Source organism: Saccopteryx leptura, chromosome 2 (assembly GCF_036850995.1).
Source record: "Saccopteryx leptura isolate mSacLep1 chromosome 2, mSacLep1_pri_phased_curated, whole genome shotgun sequence".
NCBI lineage: Eukaryota > Metazoa > Chordata > Mammalia > Chiroptera > Emballonuridae > Saccopteryx > Saccopteryx leptura.
The window spans coordinates 359018360-359040743 of record NC_089504.1 but is presented as its reverse complement, the minus strand read 5'-3'; the positions used below and the strand labels follow the sequence as shown (position 1 = coordinate 359040743).

Genomic DNA, 22384 nt, shown 5'->3' with positions numbered 1-22384 from the left:
CTGAAGTGCAGAGAGGTGAGTAGAAAGCTCTTAGAGCTGAGAAGTGACTTCCCTTCTGGTTTCTGCAAGTTGGGAATGATGGTGAGTTTTTCAGGAGAGAAAGTGAGCAGGTGGCAAAGGCACAGGCATAGCTGGTCAGGTCCCACACATACCGGACCGGCACGTGTCTATGGAAGCAACGATCGAGCCCTCCGAGAAGGAGAGGGGCTTGGTTCAGGGCTGCCGACGTGAGCCAGCCCCCTTCCTCTTATAAAGAGAGAAATCAAAAATAGCTTCCCCCAGCCCTGGCCAGTTGGCTCAGTGGTAGAGTGTCAGCCTGGCGTGCAGGAGTCCTGGGTTCGATTCCCGGCCAGGGCACACAGGAGAACCGCCCATCTGCTTCTCCATCCCTCCCTCTCCTTCCTCTCTGTCTCTCTTTTCCCCTCCCACAGCCAAGGCTCCATTGGAGCAAAGTTGGCCCGGGCGCTGAGGATGGCTCTGTGGCCTCTGCCTCAGGCACTAGAATGGCTCTGGTCGCAACAGAGCAACACCCCAGATGGGCAGAGCATTGCCCCCTGGTGGACATGCCGGGTGGATCCTGGTCGGGCATATACGGGAGTCTGACTGCCTCCCCGTTTCCAACTTCAGGAAAAAAAAAAATACACACACAAAAAAAAGATAGCTTCCCCCAAATGATGACCCTGACGGCAACTGCTGCCGATCCCAGGGCCCAGCTCCAGACACGTGTCCACAGAGACCGGACAGAGGCAACGCCACTGGCCTGGAGATTCTTTGCACCGGGTTCAAACCCAGCACGATGGGCAAGAGAGTGAGAGTGGACGGGAGGGGCCTGTGCTAACGCATTCGCAGCCATAACGACACCGTGCTGGCTCGAACACACTTGGAGAAAACTCAGTGACAAGGGTTGGTGTGGGCGAAGTGAGAACAGCCTTGTGTTGGTAACCGTTAACTGGGTGATCGGCACCCTCGGGGTGCACGCTCCTCGCTTAGTGTGTGTGTCTGTTTGAAATTTTCATGATACACTCACTTCAACACTGGCGCCCAGGAGGGGTCCAGGGTGCAGCAGGAGGACGCAGCTCGACACACACTGTCCCAGCTCCCGGAGCCTGTGTGACGGCTTCGGCACATTAGGAAAGGCGTCCGCTGGGAGCAGAGGGCTCAGATGCAGCCCTGACTTGGTCCCCCTTCCTCCTGGCAGGTGCCACCATCCACACAACCCTTGTCTTGAGGAGTGGGGCACGGACTGAAGTTTCAGGCCACCCTGCACCCTGGCATCTGTCTGCCTTGCTGTTCCCTCCCCTAAATGATCTCCCGGCTTCAAGTCATCTCACCAAAAACACAGTCCTCTTTTGAGTAATCCCGTACCCATTCAGACATCCTGTAAAAAAAAGATATTTATATAAAAATGAAGATAAAATTTATTTTTGAAAGTTCAGTTTTTAAAAGGTCTTTGGAAAAAAAACTTTGAGCAAACACTGCTCAAAGGTAGACCGTGAACTTTTCTCATGAAACTGGGACCCTTGAGCCCACCGCCCCCGTGTCCTGGCCTCAGGCCTGCCTGGCTGTCAGGGGACCCCGGACCGGGCCGCAGCCCCGGTGTGTGAGGTGGCTGTGCCCCCAGTGCCCGCAGCCGCTCTTCTCTGCCCCCAGGACTGTGCTGTTGCTGAACCCCGTGGAGGTGCAGGCGGAGTTCCTCGCCGTGGCCAACAAGCTGAGCACGCCGGGGCTCTCGCCCCACGGTGCCTACATCACCCTGCTCCTACACGCCTTCCAGGCCACCTTTGGGGTGCACTGTGACCTCCCAGGCCTGCACTCCAGGCTGCAGGTATGTGTCTGGGGCCTGGAGCCCAACACTGCCCCCTTCTGGCAGAGCGCTTCCCCGGAGAGGCAGGGTCTCCTCTCTTCCCCATCTTAGTGCCCCATCTCCAGGCTGGCCTCCCCACCCCACCCCACCCCCACCCCGGCCCTGAGAGACATGGCGGGCAGGGGCTGGAGGGCTGGGCTCGTCAGGATGGTTTCTTACGTGCTGGGTCCTGCCCAGGGTGGGTGGGCACGGAGCTTCAGAGGCAGGAGATTTAGACTGAAGTTGGGAGACCTGGTTTCTAGTCCTAGCTCTGTGACGGGCCCGTCATGTGGCCTTGGACCGCCCCTTCCCCTCTGGGCTGCAGGGGTGAGCTCTGAGGTCCGTCCCCACTCTGTAGTGCTCTGGCTTTCTGTTGTGAGCATTTCCTGAGATGGGGGGCAGGGGCGGGGGCAGCCTGGCTCCCTGGTCTCCGGGTAGAGACCGGTGATGAGGAGGCTGGGCAGGGGATGGGTCCCTGCCGCCCTCAGTAAGACCCTGGGCAGTGGAGACGGCAGGCAGCCAGGCCGTGTGGTGCCAGAGCAAGCCTTTCTCCTCCCGGGGTTCCAGTCCAAGACCTTGGCAGAGCTCGAGGACATCTTCACGGAGACTGCGGAGGCCCAGGAGACGGCATGCCACATCAGGGACTCTGCCGAGGCCCGGCAGTGGCTCAGGGCCAAGCTGCAGGCGGTGGGAGAGAAAGCCGGTTTCCCTGGTGTCTTAGGTGAGCCTCTTGAGGTTGTGGGGCCCACTCTCCCCCTCGTCTCCGCTGGCCCCCACGGTGAGCGGTCCAGGTTGGATGGGTGGTTCTGCTCCACGCAGTCGCCCAGGGACCCATGGTCTTCAGCATCTCATTGCTCCTCCGGCCCCATGCGTGCCTTGTTCCCGCCTGCACGGTTAGGGTTAGGTTGCCATCATGTGGCGGCTCGTGGGAAGAGGGAAAGAGGGCGCTAATCAAGGGCAAGGGGCTTTCTCCCATCCAAGTACTAACCAGGCCCGGCCCTGCTTAGCTTCCGAGATCAGATGAGATCGGGCGCGTTCAGGGTGGCGTGGCCGTAGACGCTCAAGGGGCTTTCTTTTTACCCTGAAGATAATAGGGAAGCTGCACGCATCACATCGACATGGGGCCCCTCCGCCCACTTTTGTCACATGGCCACCCTTCACCCCAAGGAGCCTGGGAACTTCCTCTCCACAGCTCAGTCTAGAGGAAGGGACGTAATATTTCTCACAACACCTGGAGAGACAGTGCCATTGTTTTCCTGTTTGGACCCTGTAAATCGAGGCTCAAAGTCTGTGACTTTGCCGCGTTTACACAGCTTGTAGAAGGCATGGCGTCCACGTGGTGCCCGTGAAGGAAGGCCCTGGCGACAAGGCGGGCATCCCAGCTCCCAGCTCGGCCTCGGCCCACCCAGCTTCGGGGCCGGGCCAGTCCTCTCCCGACTCCGGGCTCTTCTCCGAGACGAGGGACCCCGGGCTGGCCCACCTGCAGGCTGCCTCCCAGGCCTCACCCTCCGCCCGCCCTGTTCTCACAGACCCCGCGAAGCCCTGCAAGCTGCGCACCTTCCCCATCCCCGTTGCCAGGTGCTACAGCTACAGCTGGAACCAGGACAGCTTTGGTAAGGGGCGGCCCAGGGCCCTAGCGGTGCCCCCACACCCCCACCCCGTGTGGGCCCCCTTCCCCTCCCAGCCTGTGTGGCAGCCCCGATGCCCCCCCCACACACACACACCCGAGCAGAAGCGGCGCCCCCCACGCCCCCACCCCGTGTGGGCCCCCTTCCCCTCCCGGCCTGTGTGGCAGCCCCGATGCCCCCCCACACACACACACACCCGAGCAGAAGCGGTGCCCCCCACGCCCCCACCCCCTTTGGGCCTCTTCCCCTCCCGGCCTGTGTGGCAGCCCCCGACACCGCCCCACACACACACACACCCGAGCAGGCTCTAGGCTGAGCAGAGGGCAGCGCCCTGAGTTCTGGGCGGGTCTCGACCTTCCTGCCGGCTTCTCCCCAAGCCCATTCTGTCTGAACCTGTCGCCTCTCCCAAAGGTGAGCAAGGGGGGTTCCAGGGGCCCAGACCCCCAGCCGGGGCCTTCCCTTGCTTCTCTGCAGACATCCTGCAGGAAATCCTGCTCAAGGAACAGGAGCTGCTCCAGCCAGGGACCCTGGGGGACGACGACGAGGAGGAGGAGGAGGAGGAGGAAGAGGACCTGGAAACGGACGGGCAGGGCGCCAACAGGGACTCCCTGCTTTCCAGCTGCTCGGAGGCCTCCGGGGACTCCGCCCTGTCCCTCGCCTCCTCGCAGGCCTGCGGGGCCGCCCTCTCCCGCCAGCTGCTGACCTCCTTCGTCTCGGGCCTCTCGGACGGCATGGACAGTGGCTACGTGGAGGACAGCGAAGAGAGCGCCTCGGAGTGGCCCAAAGGGCCGGGCAGTCGGGTACGCCGAGGCCACCGCCGGCCCGGGCAGAAGTTCAACAGGATCTATAAGCTTTTCAAGAGCACCAGCCAGTTGGTGCTGCGAAGGGACTCCCGGGGCCTGGAGGGCGGCTCGGACCCAGCGCAGCCCCTGCGGCGGGCGGGGAGCCTGTGCGGCCCCCTGGACAGCCCGCCGCTGCCCCCCGCGCGGGCCCAGCGCTCCCGCTCCCTGCCCCAGCCCAAGCTCTGCGCCCAGCTGCCCAGCTGGCTCCTGGCCCCCGCCGCGCGCCACCGGCGCCGCCGCCCCTTCCTGAGCGGGGACGAGGACCCCAAGGCTTCCACACTACGTGTCGTGGTCTTCGGCTCCGACCGGATCTCGGGGAAGGTCGCTCGGGCGTACAGCGACCTGCGGTAAGAGCCGGAATGGGGGTGCATGGCCCTGCCCTGGGCAGCGGGTGCTGGTGGGGCGGAGGGGTCTGCGGCTGGAGGCTTGGGGCCGACGGGGAATCACATGCTCCTCTCACCGTCTCCCGGTTCCCAGGCGGCTGGAGAACAATCACCCCCTCCTCACACGGTTCTTCAAGCTTCAGTTCTTCTACGTGCCTGTGAAGCGAGGCCAGGGGACCAGCTCCGGCACCTGCCCGGCCCCGCCGAGCCAGACAGCCCCACTGCCCACGGACTCCCCGAGGCACGCCAGCCCCGCAGTATGTCCCCGACCCTGGACCAAATGGGTGGGAAAGAAGTCAAGACACGAGCAGGTTCCAGTGTCCTGAAAGGGGGCTGATGGGAAGAAGCAATCACTTGTGTTTACAGGGCACGTCCTTTGGCATGGCCCTCGCTCCCAGGAGTGATCCTTGCCCTGCACCTGAGGGTGGCCTTTTGCTGAATGACACAGACTGAAAGTTGTCAGGCGTGTCAGAGGGCGGGGAGAAGCTCAGATTAGGGCTGCAGGGCTACCCCAGGCCCTGGGGCTAGTGTGGCAGCCCTCCCGGGAAGCAGGGACTGACTCCGGTCCTTGTCTCAGGAGCTGGGTGCGGCCCAGTGGGAGGAGAGCACCAACGATATCTCTCACTACCTCGGCATGCTGGACCCCTGGTACGAGCGCAACGTGCTGGGCCTCATGCACCTGCCCCCGGAAGTCCTGTGCCAGGTGAGTGGCCCCGGGGTGGGGAGCGGAGGCCGCTGGCTGTGGGCACTTGGCCTCGCTTAGAAGGCTGGGTTGGGGGGGGGGGTCCAGCATAGGGCTCCATAGAGGACCGGGACGCACTTGGAAATGAGCAGAGCACAGGGCTCCATAGAGGACCGGGACGCACTTGGAAAAGAGCAGAGCACAGGGCTCCATGGAGGACCGGGAGGCACTTGGAAAAGAGCAGAGCATAGGGCTCCATGGAGGACCGGGACGCACTTGGAAATGAGCAGAGCATAGGGCTCCATGGAGGACCGGGACGCACTTGGAAATGAGCAGAGCATAGGGCTCCATGGAGGACCGGGACGCACTTGGAAATGAGCAGAGCACAGGGCTCCATGGAGGACCGGGACGCACTTGGAAATGAGCAGAGCATAGGGCTCCATGGAGGACCGGGACGCACTTGGAAATGAGCAGAGCATAGGGCTCCATGGAGGACCGGGACGCACTTGGAAATGAGCAGAGCACAGGGCTCCATGGAGGACCGGGACGCACTTGGAAATGAGCAGAGCACAGGGCTCCATGGAGGACCCGGACGCACTTGGAAATGAGCAGAGCACAGGGCTCCATGGAGGACCGGGACGCACTTGGAAAAGAGCAGAGCACAGGGTTCCATGGAGGACCGGGACGCACTTGGAAAAGAGCAGAGCACAGGGCTCCATGGAGGACCGGGACGCACTTGGAAATGAGCAGAGCACAGGGCTCCATGGAGGACCGGGACGCACTTGGAAAAGAGCAGAGCACAGGGCTCCATGGAGGACCCAGACGCACTTGGAAAAGAGCAGAGAGAGTAGGTGGGAAGCAGGACTGAACCTGAACACAGGGCACCAGGGGGCAAGGGTGGGGTCGCCCCAGGAACAGGGAGGGTCCTCAGGAGCGTCCAGGGGACCTTAGGCTGCAGCCCCCATCTTCAACTCGACTCAGCTCCGTCCAGCTCCGCCAGAGGCCTTCCTGGCGGCCCGTGCGGGGTTAGGGAGAGCTGTGGAGGCCGGCCGCGGTGCTCCCTGACGGTTCTGCCTCCTGCTCTGGTCTGGCGCCCCCTCCCCTGCTCTCTCCCTCCGAGTCTCTCTGCTCTGCACGTGTGTGCACGTCCCTCCTTCCCCTCATGCTGCTCTGTCTCCCGTTCCCGGGGCACCCGTCCCTCTGACTCGGCCCCCCCTACCCAGCAGTCCCTGAAGGCGGACTCGCGGCCCCTGGACGGCTCCCCCACCTCGCTGCCCATCCTGGCCGACATGCTGCTCTATTACTGCCGCTTTGCTGCGCGGCCGGTGCTGCTGCAGGTCTATCAGACAGAGGTAAGCTGCCCTCTGCACTGCCGCCCCCTGCAGCCCCCTCCCTCGGCATCGCCAGGGCCCAGCCTGTGCCCGGCTGGGCCTGCGAGTCCTGTCCCCACCCCGTGGCAGCGCCCAGCCCCCCGCCCTGTGCCGGAAGAGCCTGGGGGTTCCCACCCTGATGCTCGGGTCCTGCCCTCTCCAGCTGACCTTCATCACCGGCAAGAAGAGCACGGAGATCTTCATTCAGTCCCTGGAGCTGGGTCACTCTGCTACCACACGAGCCATCAAGGCTTCCGGTGAGTGCCGCCCACGTCCTGGGGGAGGCAGGTGGGGTGTGGGGGCAGGTGCAGCCCCAGGGTGAAGCCCTGGGAGGTAGGACCACAGAGGAGCAGAGTCCCGGGACAGTGTGACCCTGGAGAGTTGGGGTCACCAGAAAGCAGGGCCAGAGGGGGGAGAGTAGGCCGAGCCCCGGGGTCTGTAAGTGACGCTGAGGGAAGGGTCTGTCTGCGTGTGGCACAGGTCCTGGCAGCAAGAGGCTGGGCATTGACGGGGACCGGGAGGCTGTCCCTCTGACACTACAGATCGTTTACAGCAAGGTAAGGCCGACGCTGGGGCCCGCGCTCGTCTGGGGTCCGCTCCTGACCCTCCCCACCCAGAGCCGGACACCGAGGGCCCTGGGCCCCAGTTTTTAAGCTGGAAGGCCGCAGAAGGCCTCCACCCCTGTTCTCTGCCTGCCCACCTGAATGTGCTCGGCAGTTTCCACGAAGTGTCAGGGCCTGGGCACAAGAGTGGGGCTTTCAGAGGCCCAGCGAGGGACAGGCCATGCTCTGCGGGCTAGCGTGCCCGGCTGGGCACATGGGAGGTGGGACTGGCGTGAGAGGGAGTGAAGTGACTTCTGAAGTGGGAGAAGAACGGGGTGCCCATGAGCACACCAGAGGGCATGAGTCTCTAAACATGTCACACCTTGGGGTACAGGCCACGGGAGGCTTGACCTCGCCAAGGGGGAGCCCTCCTGCCTCCTTTTCTTTCTTCCTTCTTTCCTTCAACCATTCAGAAGGTATTCGTGAGCACCTACTCCTGCCAGGCTCTGCCGGGCAGGGGAAGCAGGGGGAGCAGGGAAGGCAGCCCCTCCCTTTAGCTTCCTCAGAGGAAGGAGATGGACAGGGAACGAGGAAACGGGGAAATGGCCAAGACGGTGTCAGCCTCGTGAGCACTGACCAGGCGATAGAAGGGCTGAGGGACAGTGATGCTGGGCGGTTTTCCGTTCGGTGGCCGTGGAGGTGCGCAGGAGAGACTGACCCCGAGAGCTGTGTGCCAGGTGTTTGGTAGATACCCACTCTGTCCCAGATGTTATTCTAGGCACAGGTATGTTCTCAAGAGTGAAGAAAATGCTTACAGCCTAGAGGAGACAGCAGGTACTGGTTAGATGAACCCACAGATGTATAATGACAAACGTGACAAACAGATGGAGGAGCGGCCCATGGCACTGTGAGATCCTCCAAGGGGATTACTCGCCCAAGACAGTCAGGGGAGCTTCTCCTGGAGAAGAGACATTGAGTCGATATTGGAAAGGAAACCGGGAATTAATTAAAGCTAAAAAGGGAGGGATGTATTCTCCAGACAAAGGAGACAGCACGTTCAAAGGCCCCGAGGGGGAAGAGAACCAGAACATTAAAAGTAATGAGGTGAGGCTGAAGAGACAGGCGGGCTGGACACCAAGGCCCTTGATTATGGGGAGGGGAGTTCTGTCCTGTCCCAGGAGCAATGGGCATCCTTTGAAGGGGCGTAGTTTGGGGGCGGTGCTGCGCATGTGTGTGACATGATCAGATTTGAGGTTTGGAAGTTCCCTCTGGCAGCTCTGTGGGAAACAGAGTGGAAGGGTCCGCAGGGGATGTGGCAAAGCCAATAGGAGGCTCTGGTGTTTTCCGAGACAGAAATGTGGGCAGCCAGCACCAGGAAAGAAAAGAAGTGGGAACTGTATGTGGGTGCTGTGAGCAGTCTGCTGCGGCTACCAGTACCGCGTTCTCAGAAGCAGCGCAGGTGCAGCAGGCGCAGATCATGAACACGGGACACGCTGAGTTTGGAGTGCCCGAGAGGAGGAAGGAAGGAGTCAGAACAGGCAGTCGGACGGATGGGCCTGAACTCAACCATGAAACATGAAGATAGGTGTCTAGGTGGTCGAGGTTCCCCTCGGGGTGCAGAGAGCGGAGGACCCGGGAGAAGGTCTTGAGACCTGTGTCATGTGACCAGGGGCAGAGGAGGGCTTGTGCCGTGCAGAGGCCCCAGCCAGAAGGGTGGTGGAGAGCCAGGAGCGTGCCACCACCAAAGCACAGGAGAGGCCGGGGGCGAACAGAGTGAAATTCTCCTGTGAGGTCAAGTCGGCTGACCTTGAGACTGACCAAGGACTGAGACATGCTCTTGGGTTTGGCAACAGGGAGGTGCCCAGTCAAAGAGGAGTTCCGAGTGGGCTCTGCCAGGAACTCCAAGCCCGTGGGCCCCTCTCTTCCTCTTCCTCGCTGGGGGCTCAGCGGGAGTGCATCAAGACCACCCCTTGAGGTGCTCTCAGCTCTTGGGTCCTATGACCCGGTCACAGGCTGGCCCATGGACCAAGCCAGTGACATGACGCCCCTCCCCGGGGTCTCTAAGGTCTATACCGGGGCAGGGTGCTTAGCGAAGAAGCAGAAGCCAGCACACCTGGGCGAATGAGAGAGCTTCCCGGGAGTGCTGATGACGGGCAGCTCCCTGTCACTGGTGACCTGGGGCCTCTTTGAAGTGAAGGCAGCAGGCAGCAGGCAGTGGGGCCTCCAGGTGAGAGGGCATCTGGCTTTGCTGCCTTTCCAGGGGGCGTTCAGCGGGCGAAGTCGCTGGAGCAATATGGAGAAGGTCTGCACCTCCGTCAACCTCAACAAGGCCTGCCGGAAGCAGGAGGAGCTGGGTTAGTGGGGTGGGCGGGGCGCAGGGGTGTAGGCGGGGCGGAGGTGTGGGCGGGGCGCAGGGGTGTGGGTGGGCGCGGAGGTGTGGGCGGGGCGTGGGGGTGTGGGCGGGGCGCGGGGGTGTGGGCGGGGCGCAGGGGTGTGAGCGGGGCACAGGGGTGTGGGCGGGGCTCAGGGGTGTGGGCGGGGCGCAGGGGTGTGGGCGGGCGCAGGGGTGTGGGCGGGGCACAGGGGTGTGGGCGGGGCGCAGGGGTGTGGGCCGGCGTGGAGGTGTGGGCGGGGTGCAGGGGTGTGGGCGGGCGCAGGGGTGTGGGCGGGCGCAGGGGTGTGGGCGGGCGCAGGGGTGTGGGCGGGTGCAGGGGTGCGGGCGGGGCGCAGGGGTGCGGGTGGGCGGGGATCAACGGTGTGGGCGGAGAGGGGCCCTGAGCCCGGCCTGAGCTGCCGGTGCCCTTCAGACGCCAGCATGGAGGCCCTGACGCTACACCTGACCGAAGTGGTGAAGAGGCAAAACCCCAAATCCAAGAAGGGCTTCAACCAGGTAAGGGCCCCCTCTCCCTGCAGCCGCAGCCGCACCCGCAGGAGACGGCCCGGGCGGGCGTGCGCACCTGTGTGTGTGCGCGTGTGCACACGTGTGTGTGCGGGAGCAGAGGGGTGTCCCTGGGCTGCAGGCCGTGTGGGTGGGAGGAGAGAGGGTGAGGGGCGTGGTTCGGGGTGTGCCCGCCCGTGGCGTGCTGTGGGGCGTCAAGAGGAGGAGCACACGGGCACGTGGAAAGGGTCCCCTGAGTCTGAGTTCGAGCGGCTGTCGGGGAACTCCGGGCTGTGGGGGACCCCAGGGCTCCCACTGTGAGGGCAGTGAGAGGTGCAGTTTCTCCTTAGAGGAGGACAGAGGCTGGGGAGGAGCCAGGGCCTGATGGAGTCCTCAGACCCTTCCCCTGAGCTGGCCATCAGCCTTGGAGAACTGAGGGACAAACTGCCCCCTTACCCCCCAGAGCTGGCTGGGCAGCTCCAAAGGCAGGAACTCTCCGGGGCTGGGATCTATCTCCGTGTCCAGGGCTCTGGGGACTGACTGACCTGGGCCTTCCTTCCAGATTAGCACATCGCAGATCAAAGTGGACAGGGTCCAGATTATCGGCTCCAACAACTGCCCCTTTGCAGTGTGTCTGGACCAGGACGAGAGGAAGATCCTGCAGAGTGTGGTCCGGTAGGAGAGAGGGGCCCCTCGTTCTGCCTCAGCTAAGGGAGGCCAGGGAAATGGTCCGTTTCTGCGCGTTCCCGCCCAGAGCCCTGGCGGCCCTGGAGGGAGGGAGGCCTCCCCTTACTCCTGCCCTGTCCGCAGGTGTGAGGTCTCACCTTGCTACAAGCCAGAGAAGAGCAGCCTCGGCCCGGAACCCCAGAGGGGCCCCCACCCCCAGGCCCAGGCCACACCGGACCTCTGCTCCCTCCTCTGCCTGCCCATCATGACGTTTAGTGGAGCTCTGCCTTAGCGAGGGCCTCTCCCAGCCTGGACAGAACGCCAGAAGCAGCCTCCTCTCCCCAGACAGTCGACGGTGGGGGTCTCGCTCCTTGTGGAGAATCAGATGGCCCTGTGCTGGGTCAGAGCCCTGCTGTGGGCCCCGCGCTGAGCAGGTGGCAGGGTGTTCGCGGTTTCTGGGGCCTTGGGGCTCAGTCTGGGACAAAACACAGCCCTCGGACTCCTGGGGCAGAAAGGAGAGCTGATCTCTGAAGGCCCTGGCCTCTGGCATGGTCGAGTATTTTTTCTTGAAGAACGATCAGAGGCCCTGGTACCCTGGGCTGTGGTTTAGGCCTCTTCTCCCTTGTCAAAGATGGGACAGTGTTTGTGTGTAGAGCTCAGTCCCCTCGACTCTAGAAACGGGTGAGCCTCTCCTTCCTGACCGTCAGTGCCGCCCCCACCTCTCTGTCTCTGTGTGTGTGTGTCTCTCTTACACACACACACACACCCAGGCACACACATGCTTTCTCTCTCACAAGTTCCCTGGGTCTTCTGAAACCCAGCACTAACACTGTCTCCTGTCAGGACCCCGACTCGTCCCCTCTGGGGACCCTTTCCAGATCGGAGGACCTTGGGAGACAGGACAGGCTTAGATTCATTGTGGCTCAGTGACCGTCTCGGCCAGCGACCAGAGGGAAGATAACTAACATGGAGCCTCCCTTTCCTCGGCTCGAAGATGGAGAGAGAAAGCCTCCCTAAAGGGCTGGAAAGGCATTGCGAAGGGCCTGGCCCCGTGGCTCACCCATAGCCTAAGCTCAGGATGCGTCAGCGGCCTTACCCTCTGCACACTGACCCCCCTTCTGGCCCTGGGGTGCCCTCACGGCCTCGGGGACACTCCATTCACTCCTTCCCAATTCACCAGGCCCGAGGCAGCAAGGAGCGGTTGGTTTTACCCTGGGGAGGAGGAATCGCCTGAGTCCAGGTGGGAAGGGGGTTGCTGGGGTGCCCCTGGCCTTCGCCACCTTCGCTCCCAGCTTGGCCCGCGGGCCCCCCCACATCCATCTCACTCCTTGGGCTGGTGCACAGAGTATGCACCATCTTGCAGCCCCAAGTTCACTGGCTCCTTTCTGGTGCCTGGGCAGGGTCGCAGAGGAGTAGAGGACAGGGTGCCAGGCTCTGCAGAGCTTAGAACCAGACCCAGGGGACACGGGTGATAGGACAAGAGAGCAAACAGTGCAGCACTGCCCGGCTGGTGTCGTTTCAGAAGTCTGCAGTAGACGTGGGCTAGGGTGACAGTGTGGAGGGCGGGGCTTGGAGGGCGGGGCTTGGGGCCCGGGTTTGAGCTGATAGAGGTGAGGAGGGGAACCAGGAAAGTGGACAGCGGGGTCCTGCACAGAGCCCTTCCTTCCTCTCCTTCTCCTGCTTCGGACTCCTGTAGGAGGTTCCGGGCCTGTAGGAGCCCATGAGGCCCCCGCCCAGAGTACTGCCCCCGGAGAGAAGTGGACACAGCCCCTCCCCAGGACCGCCATTCCCACCCTGTCCTGGCCGGGTTCCGTAGAGTGGTCAGCCATAGCCTTTCTATATTTTTTGTGGTGGGAAAAGATTGTCTACTACAGGACCAATGGGGGTTCAAGAATAAATGAAAGAATTTAATATTATTGTTAATTTTGTATTTAATGACATAGTAATTAGAATTATTTGGTAATTAACTGCTATTTGGGCGATTCACATAAATCACCTCACATATAGCAGAAATAAGGTTCTTGGGATTGTTTTATTTATCTTTTTGTAATTTTCCTCTCCGTAGAAAGTATATCTGTGCTTAAATTTTCTGGGACACAGTTCCCTTTAAGCCTTGTCGGGCTGCTGAGAGGAAGGGACGTGAGCTCAGTGCTGGCTCCCTGGATCCGAGCTGCTTTCAGACCTGGGTCATAGGGAGGGAGAGGAGAGGAGGCCGAGGGGTGGGGGTGGAGGAGCCTGTGATCTGGGGCAAGGACGGAAGCACCAGGCTCCACACACAGCTGCTCGGGATGGAGGAGGAAGGAGACGCCCCGGCTCTGCATCAGTTAGCTACTGCAAACAATAAAGCACATCTCCTACTCTGTGGGCTACACCGTGATTATTTATTCTTGCTCATGCATCCGTGGGACATCTAGGGATCCCTCGATCTGGGCTGGGCTCTGAGCGGCTTGACTCCGAGCTGTAGGTGGGGTTCAGGTCTGCGCGGTGGGTCTCTCAGGCACCTTGGGCCAGAGTGGTAGCACAGGACAGGTCAGCAGAGACGTGTGCTGCCCCTAAGTCCCGGACTTGGGACGGGCACTGTCTCTCCTACCGTTCAGCTGGCTAAAATTAAAGAAGCACATCAACTCATAGATTCAATAAACTCAGCAAATCTTACACAGGATAAAAACAAAATTCCACGGGCAGAGCATTTCACCTCTGATTTTTTTTCCCCCCAAATCCCATAACCCTAGTCTAATCATGAAGAAAATATCAGATCACCCAGACTCTGGGACATTCTGCAAAGTAATCAGACCAGTCCTCCCCTTGATAGTTAGTGTCATGAAGGACAAGGAAGGACCAAAGGACACTGAGGAGGCCTGAAAACTAAGTGCAGTATGGTACCCTGGATGGGCTCCTGACACAGAGAATATTAATGGAAAAATGGTGAAATTCCAATAAAATCTGGTGCTTACTTTTTAAAACACACACCCGCACACGCACACAGGCACCTCATTGTCAAACTCCTGGGGAAAAAGAGTAATGAAAAATAACAGATAGCCCAAAGGAAAAAAAATGCACCTATCTTCAAAGGAACAATTATACTGAGATCTCTCTCCACAGCAGAAACACAGAAGCCAGAAGACAACCAGATGACACCTTCAAAGTGTTGGGAAAAACCCAGTCAACTTAGAATTCTCTACCTAGTATTGTCCAATGATTTTTTTTTAATTTTTACACTGTTCACAAGGGACACACTTTAAATCTGAGAACAACAAAAAAGCTAAAGGCAAAAGGGTTATGCAAACCTGACCAGAAATGCTAGCGGTGTTACACTAATAGCCGACAGAGGGTTTAACGCGAGAGACAGTACAAGAAATAAAGGGCGGCATTTTATAAAGATCAAGGAGTCAAGACAACTAAAGGACAACACAATCATGACTCTGTATGCACCCAATGACAATCATTTAAACTCTAACGCAGAGACGGACAGAATGAACATCTCCACAGCCACAGAGAAGGACTTTAACACACTGCCTCAATATCTGATCAGACAAATAGACAAAAACTCAGTCATGATATAGGGATCTGAACAAAACAATTAATAAATGTGATCTCTTTGAAATCGAACACTGTTGCCCAAACAACAGAATTCACGTTACTTTTATGTACAAGTAGAATAATCAAATTTGAAATGATTCAAATCAAAGTATGTTCTCTGGCTGCAATGAAATTAAACTATCAATAATAAAAAACATTACCAGAAAGTAATGTTTTTTTACTGCTTGGGAATTAAGTACTACATCCCTAAATAATTCACTGGTCAAAAAATAAAGTAAAATAAGGAAGCTAGAGACTATATTGAACTGGTTAGTAATGAATATAGGACAGCAGATTTCTTGGGGTGCTTAGGAGGACATTGTTTGCCATGAAGCATACCTTAGAATGCAGCAATAGCTAAAAATTAATCATTTACATTTACATCTCAAAAAGCTAGAGAAAGAACTGTTCTCTCACCGTTCCTGGGTCGGGGATGTCCGCGATGAAGGTGCTGGCGTATTCTGTACCTGGTGAGGGCTCTCATCCCGGTGTGCAGATGGCCACCTTCTCACTGTGTCCTCACATGGTGGAGAGTGGAAGCTCTGGTCATTCCTTCTTCTTCTAAGGACACTAATCCCATCCTGGTGGCTCTACCTTCAGGATGTCATCTAAACCTAATTACCTCTCCAGAGATGCTCTCTCCTAATACCATCACTTTGGACGTTCAACACATGAATGTGGGGAAGACATTGTCAAATAAAAATATATACATGAAGCCATTTTAAAATGGAGCTGGAGCTGCCATCTTGAAGGAGCTACCTTGTACATTTGAGTCCACAAACTTTTAGAAGTTAAGTCAGGGCAACATAGTCTTTGGGGGGCCTACACCAGCACTGTATCCCCAACAACGGTTTGCAAAGACGAGCAGAAAGCGGTAACTGTGACTACTGCTGGACTGGTGGCGACCACACTGAAAATGAGAAACATTGGAATTAGAGTCACTATGTTGGCGTACCTACACCCCCCCTATACAAGTGCCTTCCTTCCGTCTACCGATGGAACTGTCCCTTCCCTTTCTCATAAACGCCCCTTGCCTTGGTCTCCTAATCGGAATGCTGCGTGGGCTTCTAGCTTGAATCAATGCTTCCTAAATAGCTATTCTTTTTTTTTTATCTCAAATAAATGCTTGCAAACTTGTCAAGTCGACTGTAGACTGCTTAAAAATAACTTGTTTAACACGAGACACAAAATATTTAGCGTTCCCAAAAGGAAAAAACTAAAAAGTGACCAACCTCCTGAAGCAGGGGTCGGGAACCTTTTTGGCTGAGAGAGCCATGAACGCCACATATTTTAAAATGTAATTTCGTGAGAGCCATACAACGACCCATGTACATTATGCATTATCCAATAAAAATTTGGTGTTGTCCCGGAGGACAGCTGTGATTGGCTCCAGCCACCCGCCACCATGAACATGAGTGGTAGGAAATGAATGGATTGTAATGCATGAGAATGTTTTATATTTTTAACGTTATTTTTTTTAATTAAAGATTTGTCTGCAAGCCAGATGCAGCCATCAAAAGAGCCACATCTGGCTCGCGAGCCACAGGTTCCCGATCCCTGTGACCTGAAGGAATCAAGCTGGTCAGATACAAGTCAGCAAGATGAAGAATGTGTCACCACAAGGGGGCAGCATCCCTCTGCCTGTCCCTTCCCACCTGGGTCAAGAAAAGCCAGGTTGGTACTGCATCCGCCTACAGTCAACCTACCTCCAAAAAGAAAGGGGAAAAGGTCAAGTCTGTAAAAAGAAACACACGTGAACACTTGAAGGGCAATGGTTCCCAGTAAAAGTAGGAAGACCACACTCGGGCCAATAATGCAAGCAATCAGCAAACGTTATTCTCTGAAGGGACAAAATACAAGATCTGTCACATGTTTGCTTGGTTTGTCTTTTGTTTTGACAATGCTTTAAAAATATAAAAACCATTCTTAGCTCAGGGCTATACAAATAACAAGCAGTTTTCTGGTCCCCCGGGTGGAGTTTTAATGTTCCTTAAAATGATAAGTAAAAAACGGAGAATTGGACCTCTACTTCTACTCTTTTCGACAAAGGTAAAAAAAGTATCTCTGGTTTTTAAAGATATTCACCACCTATCTGTCAGCAGAGACGGTTTGAAGAGAGACTAAATATCTGGCTCACCTTCTAGGATGCCTGGAACGAACCCTGGAATGGACCAACGTACCATGCGGCCCTCACTGGCCAACATTCACAGCGCAGTCACTGGGATTTCAGACACAGCGCCCGTGGGGACAAGGCCCTGGGCATCCACTTCTGCTTGTGTATTTGCCTCTATGGACGACGGTACAAAAAGCTCGGGCAACTCAGGGGCCTCTTATTAAATAGAGCACACAAAATGTAATTTCTACTGAAACTTTTGGAATTAAGTTTAGTAGTACTGATGACACTTTTCTGTGAGTTTATCGACACTTGCCCAATATTTAAGGGATCAAAGCAGGTAAAGTGAATTGAAAGTCCTTTCTGCGAATCCCATCCGCCTTACCTTTCTGAGTTATCGCCGTCAAGGCTGGGATCATGGTGGCTTGTTCTGCAAGGATGGGCCGTCTGACTGGCACCACTGGACCCCTTGTGTCAAAAATCATTACCTGCACCTGCTTGCCAGCTTTCTGATGGCCGCGTGTAAACGCTGTCAGAATCCGTGGTCCGTGTGCTGAGTTCAGTGTTGACTGGATTAATTCCCAGGTTTTGGAGCTAACCAGAAGAGAAATGTTTGATTACAGTGTTTTTCCTGTCTGAGGTACATTATTAGATCGAGCACCTTCTTTACCAATGTTTAACAGAAGGAGGAAACTTGATTTTATTATTATTATTTAAGATTTTATTTATTGATTTTAGAGAGAAGAAAGAGAGAAAAAAGGGGGGAGGAACAGGAAGCATAGACTGGTAGTAGTTGCTTGTTGTATGTGCCTTGACCAGGCAAGCCTGGGGTTTCTAATCAGCAATCTCAGCATTCCAGGTTGACACTTTATCCACTGCGCCACCACAGGTCAGGCAGGAGGAAGAAATTTTAAACAAGTTTAGAAGGAAGTTAACCTTAAGTGAATATTTGAGGCAAATGCTGACTGGCCTTTCTCTACCTTCAATAGGTGCAGCCAGTGCTGTACATATACTAGGATATTTATAGAATAAATATCTAGAAGTAGAATTGTGTAGGATGAGGCATAAATTTCAAAACCAACACCAAGTGGGTTTACCTATTTTCTATGTCCTTGCCAGCCATGTTATTAAATGGTTTCATATTTTATGGTTTTTTTAATGTTTATTCCATTGAATTGGGGGCGGGGGTGGACTGACAGTAATTCAATCTCCTCCTGTATGTGCCCTGACCGAGGATGGAACCAGCAACCTCTGTGCCTCGGGACAATGCTCTAACCAACCAAGCTATCCGGCCAGGGCTTGATGTTTCAATAGAGGAAAATCCTTCATATATACTTCTTACAAGTAAAGCCTGAACATCTTTTCATGTTCAAGAGCCATTTGTCTATCTTTTCCCACCAGCTGTCTCTAAATATCCTTGCCTGTCTTTTTCGCTCGACAATTGCTAGTATTGCTTGGAAGGAGCTTTCTATATATTAACAAAGTTTTCTCTCTGAAATGAACTGCAAACCTTTTGAGTCTGTTTATGGAAATATTCTGTGCAGTCTATTTCATCACTTAGACTTGCGCAAGCACACGTGTGCGTTCCAGACATGGTGTCACACTTAGAAAGACTTCTACCAAATTTCCTTCTAAGACTTGACGCTTTCTTTTTTGTGTTCCAGATCCACTGGGAATTTATTTCAGTGTTAAGGTTCCAGGTCCTACCTTTCTCTAAATGGGTGTTCAGTATTTTCAGTATCATTTGTTAATAACCTATCATCACTAATTTGAAATGCTGTCCTCCTTTCACATTGAATTCCCAAATGTATTTGTGTTCGCTTGTGTGTGTCTATTCTTGACTCTAGCCAGTTTCTTTTTATTATTTATTTATTTATTTATTTGGTATTTTTCTGAAGCTGGAAACGGGGAGAGACAGACAGACTCCCGCATGCGTCCGACCGGGATCCACCCGGCACGCCCACCAGGGGGCGATGCTCTGCCCCTCCCGGGCGTCACTCTGTTGCGACCAGAGCCACTCTAGCGCCTGGGGCAGAGGCCGAGGAGCCATCTCCAGCGCCCGGGCCATCTTTGCTCCAATGTAGCCTCGCTGCGGGAGGGGAAGAGAGAGACAGAGAGGAAGGAGAGGGGGAGGGGTGGAGAAGCAGATGGGCACTTCTCCTGTGTGCCCTGGCCAAGAATCGAACCCGGGACTTCTGCACGCCAGGCCAACGCTCTACCACTGAGCCAACCGGCCAGGGCCTCTAGCCAGTTTCTTTAATCTGCCTGTGCATCAATGACACATTTTTATTTATTGAGGCTTTACATAGTTTTTTTTTCCTTCTTCTTAAGTGAGAAGTAGGGAAGCAGAGAGACAGACTCCCACATGTGCCCCAGCAGGGATCCACCCAGCAAGCCCCCTATGGGGCAATGCTCTGCCCATCTGGGGCTGTTACTCTGTTGCTCAGCAACCAAGCTATTTGAGCACCTAAGGAGAGGTCATGGTACAATCCTCAGCGCCCAGGGCCAACTTGCTCCAACTGAGCCGCGGCTGTGGGAGGAGAAGGACTGGAGAAGCAGGTGGTTGCTTCTCCTGTGTGCCCTGACCAGGAATTGAACCCGGGTCATCCACACGCAGGACCAACACTCTACCGCTGAGCCAATCAGCCAGGGCCTTTACATAGTTTTAATTATCTGGTAGGGTCTACCCATCTCAGCCCTCTTTACTTTCAGAATTTTCTTAGATATTATATTACTTAACTTTTTATTTAAGTCAAAAGGAAAATTTCAGAACCCCCCCCAAAAAAATATGGGGGTCACAGCAATTCTTCCTCTGGGTATTTACCCAAAAAGTCCAAAACACTAATTTGAAAAGACATCTGTATCTCTATGTTCATTGCAGCATTATTTACAATGGCCAACATATGGAAGCGACCTAAGTGTCCAGCAACAGACAGTTGGATAAAGATGTGGTACAGATATACAATGGCCAGAGAAAGGATAAAATCTTACCATTTGTGACAGTGTGGAGGGACTTCAGAGGTATTATGCTAAGTGAAATAGTCAGTCAGAGAAAGACAAGTACCATATGATTTTACATATACGTGGAATCCAAGGAACAAAATAAACAAACAACCAAAACAGAAACGGACTCATAGAGACAGAGAACAGACTGATAGGGGCGGGCGGGGAGGGCTGGGGAACTGGGAGGAGAAGGGGAGGGGGGAGGGGAGGGCTGGGGAACTGGGAGGAGAAGGTGAGGGGGGAGGGGAGGGGCTGGGGAACTGGGAGGAGAAGGTGAGGGGGGAGGGGAGGGCTGGGGAACTGGGAGGAGAAGGTGAGGGGGGAGGGGAGGGGCTGGGGAACTGGGAGGAGAAGGGGAGGGGATTAAGGAGTACAGATTGGTTGGTACAAAGTAGTCAGGAGAACTAGGCAGTGCAGCACGGGGAATAGTCAACAATGCTGCAATAACGATGTATGGGGGTTATCACTTTATAAAGTGTACGATTGTCTAACCCACTGTGCTGTATACTTGAAACTAATACAAAATAATATTGAATGTAAACTGTAATTGAAAAAGAAGTAAAAAAATAGGTAAGGCGGGCCCTCCTGGAAAGAGGAACGAGGCTGGAAAGAGGCAGAGTCTGCAGGAAGCTCCGTAACCTCACGGCCCCAAGGAGAGCTCCAGGAACGGACTTCACGTGCCGCTGGGACCAAGCAGCCTGACAGCCTGCGCTCCTCCCTGCAGGGGCGGCTCCGGAGCTGTCCCCGCCCCCCAGCACCCTCCCACTCCCGCTGTCTCCCGTCCCCCACCGTGCCTACCGTGCCCAGGACAGTTACAGACGCAGCGGCTGGTGGTAAGAGGGGCAGTGCAGCCACAGGAGGCGACATCAGCTTGTGATTTCCGATTCAGTTAGGCCCAAGCTGATAAGAACGGCACACTGCCCGGCCCTGCCCAGTCCTGAACCTGCGGGGGCTGGGCTCCTGGGCTTTCTTTCCTTCCTTTCTTTCCTCTTTCTTTCTTTCTTTCTTTCTTTCTTTCTTTCTTTCTTTCTTTCTTTCTTTCTTTCTTTCTTTCTCTCTCTCTCTCTCTCTCTCTCTCTCTCTCTTTCTTTCTCTCTCTCTCTCTCTCTCTCTTTCTTTCTTTCTTTCTTCTCCCTTCTTCCTTCCTTCCTTCGTACCTTTCTTTCTCTTTCTTTTTCTTTCGTTCCTCCTTCCTTCCTTTGTTCCTTTTCTTTCTCTTTTTCTTTCTTTCTCTCTCTCTTCCTTCCTTCCTTCCTTTTCTTTTTCCTCTCTCTCTTCCATCCTTCCTTCCTTCCCCCCTTCCTTCCTCCCTCCCTCCATTCACCCACTCATACATTTACTGTGTTTAATGAGCCAGGCGTTCCCTTAACATTCTCTTACCCTGTGATGAGTGGAATAACGAATTCTCTGCTCTCCTGGCAGTTGCTGTGGAAGGCCAAATGGGTGAGGCAGGCATGTGACCTTAGAACTCTAATACAAAGATGCGACCGAGAATGTGTTTCCAGCCCCATGAGGGGGACAGAGAGGTACATGTCGGGGTGGAGTAGAACCTCGAGCAAATGATTTAAATTTCTGGACTCTTTCTCTTTTTTTTTTCTTTTGGTCAAATGTTCTCTTCTGGGAAATGAGGGCATGGAACAAAATGTATTCAAGCCCTTGTAGAAGAAGTGACTTTTCCTTTGGCTGCAAGTGACAGAAGACTCAAATAGGCTCAGTAAATAAAAGGGGCGTGTACTGCATCACGCAGCTGAACAATTTAAGAGGAGATCTAGGCCTCAGGGTTTCAGGCAGAGCTGAATCGGGACACCCAGACAATGCTGATGGCCATCTGTCTCTCCCCGTTGACCCTTTAAGCCAAATCGATGAAAGCATAGAAATTGGTGAGCTTCACAAAGGTCTAGAAATGTGTTGAAGAGTCCCCCAAATACTGCTTGACTTCAAAATGTGAAAAAAAGAAAGAATATGACAAGTCAGCAAACATGTCGCCTCGAAGGCAGCCTGCTCCCTAGTAATGCTCTCTCCCCACCGCCGAAGTCGGCAGGTGGCCTGCACCCCTGCACCCGGGCCCTCCCTACACCCGGGCCCTCCCTGCACCCGGGCCCTCCCTACACCCGGGCCCTCCCTACACCCGGGCCCTCCCTGCACCCGGGCCCTCCCTACACCCGGGCCCTCCCTGCACCCGGGCCCTCCCTACACCCGGGCCCTCCCTGCACCCGGGCCCTCCCTACACCTGGGCTACACCCGGGCCCTCCCTGCACCCGGGCCCTCACTGCACCCGGGCCCTCCCTACACCTGGGCTACACCCGGGCCCTCCCTGCATCCGGGCCCTCCCTGCACCTGGCCCTCCCTACACCCGGGCCCTCCCTGCACCTGGCCCTCCCTACACCCGGGCCCTCCCTACACCCGGGCCCTCCCTGCACCCGGGCCCTCCCTGCACCAGGGCCCTCCCTGCACCCGGGTCCTCCCTGCACCCGGGCCCTCCCTGCACCCGGGCCCTCCCTGCACCAGGGCCCTCCCTGCACCCGGGTCCTCCCTGCACCCGGGCCCTCCCTGCACCTGGGCCCTGCATCTGGGCCCGCCCTGTACCATGTGCACCCTCTACACCAGGGCCCTCCCTGCACCCGGGCCCTCCCTACACCCGGGCCCTCCCTGCACCTGGCCCTCCCTGCACCCGGGCCCTCCCTGCACCCGGGCCCTCCCTACACCCGGGCCCTCCCTGCACCCGGGCCCTCCCTGCACCCGGGCCCTCCCTACACCCGGGCCCTCCCTGCACCCGGGCCCTCCCTGCACCCGGGCCCTCCCTGCACCCGGGCCCTCCCTACACCCGGGCCCTCCCTGCACCTGGCCCTCCCTAC

General features: G+C 56.4%; 1 protein-coding gene across 1 annotated transcript in view; it reads left to right on the top strand.

Moving 5' to 3' along the window:
- Positions 1–13123, top strand: part of LOC136392587 (phosphoinositide 3-kinase regulatory subunit 5-like) — a 74189-nt gene extending 61066 nt beyond the window's left edge. Inside the window, exons 7-19 of the mRNA XM_066364857.1 lie at positions 1651–1825; positions 2411–2564; positions 3373–3456; positions 3946–4660; positions 4791–4953; positions 5274–5399; positions 6602–6730; positions 6912–7005; positions 7229–7305; positions 9551–9644; positions 10098–10180; positions 10731–10843; positions 10979–13123. Of these exons, the coding sequence (XP_066220954.1) occupies positions 1651–1825; positions 2411–2564; positions 3373–3456; positions 3946–4660; positions 4791–4953; positions 5274–5399; positions 6602–6730; positions 6912–7005; positions 7229–7305; positions 9551–9644; positions 10098–10180; positions 10731–10843; positions 10979–11126 (2155 nt within the window). The 3' untranslated portion in view covers positions 11127–13123. The remainder of the gene's footprint in view (positions 1–1650; positions 1826–2410; positions 2565–3372; positions 3457–3945; positions 4661–4790; positions 4954–5273; positions 5400–6601; positions 6731–6911; positions 7006–7228; positions 7306–9550; positions 9645–10097; positions 10181–10730; positions 10844–10978) is intronic.
- Positions 13124–22384: the final 9261 nt, after the last annotated feature.